Genomic DNA, 7,999 nt, shown 5'->3' with positions numbered 1-7,999 from the left:
ATTTGCATGCTAAATTTCATCGCAAAACGGACATATTAAATGTAATATTTGACGGTTACCTTAATCATAAAAATTAAGCAATTCTGCCAACCCTACCCATGTAACATTTTTTTTCCAGGAGTTCTACAAGAGCTCTTCAAGATAAAACTCTCTTCAAGTACTCTTCCAAAATCCTGAAGAAGTTTTGAAGAGAATTGTATCCTACCGCGGTCCAAACTGCTATGCTGTAGCTATCTTGAAGAGCTCTTGTAGAACTCCTGGAAAAAAAATGTTACTTGGGCTATCCCACTGTCTTACATCGGCCCACACACACCGTCTGTTTGCGCGTTGCACCCGTAATGAACATATCACTCTCCGCGGTGGCGTGGAATTAGTGCAATCAAATGAAATAAAACTTCTGATGCGATGCCGAGTCTAAATATCATCATGAAATCGCCCCTCCAACTCTTGACTTGAACGCCGCAAACACCTTCGCCCAGATCACATAATTACAGGTTGTTATTCGTGCTAAGCTGCTGAAGTTGCTGCTGCTACTGCTGGCAGATCATGCTCACCAGAACAGAACGTTGTAGGGAAGCGTTTATGCTCTTCCCATCCCCGACAGACAATTTGCACAAGAACAAATCATTTTCACACTTCAACATCATCATCAAATGATGCGGTGATGGTGGCAATTTAATGCCATTGAGATTGAGGCAAAAGGGTTTCAAAATTGAGCTGAAAATGTTGCAACTTGGGAAGGAAGCGATTTGGAAGATTTATTGAATATTCGCGAAGAATTAAATAAATAAGCGTAATAAGTTAACAAGATTTATCAGCGCATTTACTCGCCATTAACGCGAAACTAAAGATGTCAGGAGAGAAAAACCGATAAACTATCGGACGTGAGCTTTGGTGTCGTTAAAATGAAATAATTGTACTCCCCAAGGACGGAGGGCGACCTTCGTTGGAATGTGAACGAGCCTGCCTGCCTGTCTACCACCGGGGTGATTCGAATGAACAAACGAACAACATATGTTGGAGATTTCGCAATTAATTGAGCTGCCATAAATGAAACATAAACTTCACAGAAGAAATTTATCAGATATTTAGAGGTTGATCGTCAAGGATTGGAACGTCCTTCTCTAGAGTAACTTTTGAAGTATTGGGCAAAAACGATCAATGAAATTTCTCCACTAGTCCCCAAGTAGCAAAAAACTATAAAATATAAAAATATGACAACCTCATTAAGTCGGATAAATAGGAATAAAATAGAATTTTAATATACCTAGTTTGAGTTATCTAAAACAATATTCATGTTAAAAAGCTGCCAAATAATAATCACGACTGCGCGTCCCCACTTCCAGCGCACCAATCTCAAAAAAGTTTACGTTGCAAACAAAAAAAAATCAACTGTATTTTTTTAATGTTCTGTAATTATTTTACAAGACACGGTATAGAATATGCATAAAGATAATCAAAGATGATACACGTTCTTAGTTCACTCAAATAACGAAACTAATTCCATTGACACCTAGTTGAACAAAGAACTTTTTAATGATCGTTTTCATGAGATTTCCTTCAACATAACTTCAACCATAAAGGAGTTTGCTGCAAGGCGCGGCTCATAACTCATAAAGGTGTTGACACACTGTCCCCTCGACGACGACGACGACTGTATCTCCCAAATTGGCCGTGAAGTCCAAATAGTCGACCTTGACGCGGCGGCAATTCCGGCTCAACCCGATACACTGCGATACCAGTTTTTTTGGTGGCCAGGTATATCTCTCTTTGAGATATTATCTGCCATACTCCCTTTTCGACAACGTTGCCTTACGATACCTATTTCAAACAGAGTTGTATAAAGTCATTGACGGCTTCGTTGTGACAAGGGATGCTCAAAAGTCATGTTTTATTCAGAAAGTTTGAGCCAACTCTCCTGGTTGGTGACATTCAACGCAACGTGCATGTTTTATGGATCATTGACCAGAGTTTGGCCAGTCATTGAAGAAGAACGGACACGAGCGCGACGGAATTAGCTATGCGAGAGGGGCTCGACACGAGGCTTTGGGCACGTGGTCGATGGTGCAACTATTCATCACCCTAACGATGGGCTTGAATATTCATCTCTGTGAAGGGCGTTCGAAAGTGTCCTTGCCGTTGCGGTGGTCATGGTCGAAGGTGACAATTTTGAGTAATAAATCTGAAATTTGAGAAATTTATGGAATTACATTGTAAAGTGAACACTGTTATTGGGTTTCTTAAATTTGTTTCTAAACTTGTCACAAGTTATCAAACTTTCAACAGACAAAGTTCCGAATAATTCAACCAACTTGTACAAACAATCGATTTTCACTTAACCTAGAAGCTTACTAAAGGGACACAAGCTCATCCCGGCCCAGTTGTTTGTCCTTCGTAAAGTTAAACGGTTCTTCTTAAAAATGAGCATATTTCCGGATACTCTGCGCTACATCGAGGTGGAACCCGATCCGAAGACCCGTGCCGTATTTTTGGACGCCAAACCTGCCTACTTGGATCACCAGCAACATCAGAACCGACAGACGACGAATGGATTCGGCAATCGTGTGGGATTCGCGGAAGGCCCTCCGAGGGAGGCATTTGGCGACGGGGGCGTCGTAATCAAGTCTGTGAGTACGGATTTGGTGAACCCTTTTTGAGCAGAGTTGACCTCCACGATCTTGCAGGACATCATCTACGACAGCTCGAAGCCAATCTACAACGTGCTCCGACTTTTGGGAGTTTTCCCGTTTATGAGGCCAACTGCCGGAATGACCATGTTTGCCTGTGCCAGTCCGGCCATGGCGTACAGTGTGGTATTCCTGGTGGTGCTGACGGTAAAACGGTTATTCTGTGTTTTCTTGCTCCAACCGAATTACACCTTTGTTCCAGATCTACGTGGTCTTCATCATGATCAGCAGGATTGACATTGTCCGCACGCTAGAAGGGCGCTTCGAAGAAGCCGTAATCGCCTACCTCTTCATCGTGAACATCCTTCCGTTGATCATAATTCCCTTGATGTGGTACGAAACGCGAAAAGTGTGCAACCTCCTGAACAACTGGGTGGACTTTGAGGTCCTGTACCAGAAAACCGCCGGACGTGAGCTGGCGCTGAACCTGAAGAACAAATCGCTGCTGATTGCGGTGCTGTTGCCAGTTTTGTCCTGTGCCTCAGTGATTATCACTCACGTTACCATGGTGGAGTTTCAGCTGGTTCAGATCGTGCCGTACTGCATCCTGGATACGCTCACATACATGATGGGCGGATATTGGTATTTGGCGTGCGAAACGCTTAGTACGACGGCCAACGTGCTGGCGGAGGACTTTCAAATGGTAAGTGGGGAAGTTTTGGTGATAACTAAAAATTAAAAACAGTTGAGTTGCAATAATTAATTTTCAAAAAGTGTAAAATTTGAGGAATCAAAAATTGTCGATAAACCCGAACATACCAATAATATTTTTTTTTAATTGTGTATGTTGGAAAAAATAGAAATCTTACAAAATCATTTTTTCAACTACAGTTTTTCGTGTAATATCGTATTCGCAATCGAGAATTAAAAAAAATGCTCCGTTTTCGGGATATTGCCACTTAACAGCTTTAACAAAAAAAATTCTTATGAATTTGTATCAGAAACATTACATATTGGCATGGTTGTTGAGATTAGATAAAAGAAACACATACAGAAATATTTACGTTTTTTTTTTTACTTTGCTAAACTTTTAATTGTCTCCGAAAAATATATTTTTTTTTCATAAAGTATTAACTCTGCGGTAACATTTTTGCCCTTACTTCTCTACGGCTCAAAATTTATGGGGTTTTTTCCGATAAAAACTGAAAAAAATAAGGTATGGATTTAAGGAAATAATATTTTATGTAAATATTTAAAAGTTAATTCTAAAATGTGCAAAAAATCCTTGTGCCATTTTTTCGAAATAGTCCTCAACATACCTATAATTTTGCCGAAGACATTAAATCAATCATAAAACTCCTTTTTTCACAAAAACTCAATTTTCCGAAATCCGATTTTTTGATTTTCGAGATTTTTTGATATGTTTAAGGGGACAAAACCCCGCAACTTTTGAGCCATAAAGTATGGTCAAAAAATCTGACGCAGAGTTATAATTTAAAAAAAAAATGTACTTTTGGAAAAAAATTGAAATAAATACCTCACCAAAAAACTTACCTATTTTTTATGTAAAACAAGCCTAACCCGGCAAACTTCGTCCTGTCCATTTTGGTTTCTGACGTTTCTTGCTTGTTTGCTAATTCAGCCTCCTGTGATCAAAATTTGATTTTACGCAGCTTTTTCCATAAAATCTGCAGGTTTTCCGGAATCAGTTCCAGAGTGGCCAAAGTTGTCATTATTTGGCGTAAGAACCTTCCTTGGACTTTCCCAAACCCAACGCAACCAAAAGCGCCTCGATCCGACGTTTCGTGTTGAACTGATTCGCGTTCGAACAAAACCATCGAATTGTTTTATATATCTGGAGTTTTTTTGAAAAGGTCCAATAAACCAAATTTTCAGTTTTTGCTTTTTGGGTGTTTTTAGAACCGCCTTGAGTCAGGGTTATTGAAAAACACCCAAAAAGCAAAAACTGAAAAATTGGTTTATTGGTCCTTTTAAAAAAACTCCAGATATATAGATTGAATTTGCAATCGAAAAAATAGTGAGTGGTCATTTTCGAATATATTTTGAAAATTTCAGAAAATTTACTATAAACTAATGGTCCGATTTTAATTGTTAAAAAAATGAAACATTCGTGGAATTTTCCGATCTTTTCGAAAACAAAATTTTGTTTTTTTATTTAGACTAACATTCCAAAAGGGTGTAATATTGAATTTTTGGCTCTTTTGAAATGTTAGCCTTGATTTAAAAAAAAATCAAAATGTCATTTTCGAATAAATCGGAAAATTTCACGAAAATACAAAAAAATAAAAAATGATTTTGGTTGTATGTATGGGTGAACCATGGTACCATGATGACAAAAAACTAACTTAATCCACCTATGTGGTTGGAGCCTTCCTCACAACAATGGCTGTACACAAGTTGCATCTATTTTTTAGATCCGGCTTCCAAAAAGTACATCGATATCACTTAAGTGGCCATATCTCGAGACAGGATTGCCAGGTCTTCAATGTTTTGGGCTCGTTGGAAAGGTTTTTTGATAACCTAACCAACGATGGGTCGGATGATGGATCCGGACAAAGTTTACATACATTTAAGTGAGATCCGGCTGCAGAAAAGTACATAAATGTCAATAAGTGGCCATACCTTGAGACAGGGTTGCCAGATCTTCAATGTTTTGGACTCGTTGGAAAGGTCTTTTGATAACCTAACCAACATTGGGTCGGATGATGGACCCGGACATAGTTTACATACATTTAAGTGAGATCCAAATATATGTGAAAACACATTTTTATACATAACTTTTGAACTACTTATCGAAACTTCAATCTGTATAAAACTCGATCTATGGGACCCTAAACCAAGTCGAATGCAACAAGTTCGGATCAAATCGGTACAGCCAGTGCCGAGAAACATGAGCTAGTTTGTTGGTCACATACATACATACACACACACATACACACACACATACACACAGACATTTGTTGAGTTTTCGTTTCTGAGTCGATAGGTATACATGAAGGTGGGTCTACGACGTTTTTATACGAAGTTCATTTTTAGAGCAGGATTATAGCCTTACCTCAGTGAGGAAGGCAAAAATGCTTCTTTTGTCATAGGAGAGGGGAAGGGAAATGCAAATAAAATCCATTTTCGGATTCACTCATATATTGTGATTTCGCTTTTTTTAATATTTTATCAACTCAGATTTCATGAGAATAATTGGAGCCTAACATTTCAAAAGGGCACATAACTTTAGACATCTCCAAAAAATTGTCCACGTGGTTTATGGATGGTCCCAAAAGTCCATCTTTTTTGAGTTTTATTTATTTTTACAACTTTAAAGTACTTTTGGGTGATACTTGAGCTCAACGACTTGAACTTTTAGAGAACAGAAATAATCAGTACAAAATAATATTTTTTTTATTTCAGGCCCTCCGCCACGTTGGCCCCGCCGCCATGGTCTCCGAATATCGTTCCCTATGGCTTCGACTCAGCAAGTTGGCCCGCGACACGGGATTCTCCACCTGTTACACCTTTACCTTCATCTGTCTGTACCTCTTCTTCATCATCACCCTGTCGATCTACGGACTCATGTCGCAAATTTCCGAGGGTTTTGGAATTAAAGATATTGGGCTGGCCGTTACGGCATTTTGCAGTATTGGGTTGCTGTTTTTCATCTGCGATGAGGCACATTATGCGTCGTTTAATGTGAGGACGAATTTTCAGAAGAAGCTGCTGATGGTGGAGTTGACCTGGATGAACTCGGACGCCCAGACGGAGATTAATATGTTTTTGCGCGCGACCGAGATGAATCCTTCGAGCATTAATTTGGGCGGATTTTTCGACGTCAATAGGACGTTGTTCAAGTCGGTATGTTTTTGATTGGGGATGATTTGTGATGAAATTGATTGATTAAAGGGGTTATTTTTCTGCAGCTTCTAGCAACGATGGTGACGTACTTGGTGGTTCTTTTGCAGTTCCAGATTAGCATTCCGGATGATCCGACTGCAATGCTGAAGCAGAACTCGACGGCAGCGCATTGAAATTTATAGTTTTTATCCTTTTAAGTAATAGTCGCCATCGTAGATCAAGGTGTAGTAAAATTAAGCACAACAAAGAATCGTTTGTACCTGTTTGCTCGCAGAGACAAATATTTCCATGTGAGTAATCAGGTAATGAAAAATCTGCTACAATTTCTCATCAATGGATGCAACTGTGTACATCTCCACCGTAAGAATCTCATATTTCACCCTCCTCGTAATAGACACATCTCATTTCATTTCGCCGCAAATTGAGTCGAGACGTATTACTTTGCAGTTCTGGACCGGAGATTGCACCCGCACCCGCGTGGCTAATGACTGGCATTACCGCTAATTGAAACCGATAGCGTATAAAATATCTCAATTAATGCACTCTGTCATTAGAACTGAGGCACTCCACACAGAGCCTGCAAACATCCGACAAAACGACAGTTGAGTTATGCAGAGTGGTCTCTTCAAAAATTCAACCATCCAAAAAATACGCAAACTAGGAAGTGGCATAAGATTCCTTTACAGAATGCAGCAGCGAAAAAAATGAGAATCGAATGATAAAGTGGCGTCGTCGAGTGACCGACCAATCGATCTGGGCCCGAGCGAGTCATCATCGCCAAACACACTCCGAGACCAAGCGAGCTGAGCGCTGAACTGTGAGGGATCTCGATCGAGGAGGAGACTTCAACGCGAGATTTCAACCGCGCGGGCGACCTTCGCCGCTACAAACACGGCCCGTTCCAGTTGGCATATATGGCGATATGAAATAAATGTGTCGTTTTTTTTTACTTGCTTGCTTCTCATATTATATTGTAAAGGGGGAAAACAAAATTACACATTAAAGGTATGAGCTTTAAATTAAAAATTATAATACGTTTTTAGTGTGGCCCTCCGGCTGACTTGGCCTGGCTAGAAGCTGCGATTGATAGACCTCTCCTACCCACGAGAAGTTCTAGCTTATATGAGAGTTAAGGTTTCTCACGTGCTGCGAGCTGCTGCTGCTGCTTCTCGCGGGTTTAAATATAGCAAAAATCATAAAATATGGCAAAATACTAGATTGTGCACGAATGATAACGCGCGAAACGTCTTGGGGCGCAGAATGAAAAACGGTATCGCTAAACTTGGCGAAAGATACAAGGATTAAAAACGTTTGATAATGTGGACTGTGAGGTGAACATTAATAAAAAAAAACGACGCGTCCGATAACCATGCTGTCTGCCTTCAGCGTGGCGAAAACATGTCATTGACAAGGTATTATATGTATTTTTCTGACCGAGTGTTTATTTCATGTGAGAATTGCTAAATAGTCAGCTTACATTTGATTGTGGAAACTTTTTTCCTAAC

The 7,999-nt window shown here is 39.8% G+C and overlaps 1 protein-coding gene across 1 annotated transcript; it reads left to right on the top strand.

Moving 5' to 3' along the window:
• Positions 1-2,420: 2,420 nt before the first annotated feature.
• LOC6039007 (gustatory and odorant receptor 24) lies at positions 2,421-6,805 on the top strand. Its single transcript, XM_001848637.2, has 5 exons — positions 2,421-2,627; positions 2,685-2,834; positions 2,890-3,330; positions 6,054-6,494; positions 6,560-6,805. The coding sequence occupies exons 1-5, from the start codon at positions 2,421-2,423 to the stop codon at positions 6,665-6,667; spliced, it is 1,347 nt and encodes a 448-aa protein (XP_001848689.1). The 3' UTR covers positions 6,668-6,805.
• The last annotated feature ends 1,194 nt before the right edge of the window (positions 6,806-7,999 follow it).

This window comes from Culex quinquefasciatus, chromosome 3 (assembly GCF_015732765.1).
Source record: "Culex quinquefasciatus strain JHB chromosome 3, VPISU_Cqui_1.0_pri_paternal, whole genome shotgun sequence".
NCBI lineage: Eukaryota > Metazoa > Arthropoda > Insecta > Diptera > Culicidae > Culex > Culex quinquefasciatus.
The sequence above is the reverse complement of the archived record's forward strand: the minus strand, read 5'-3'. Positions and strand labels throughout refer to the sequence as shown.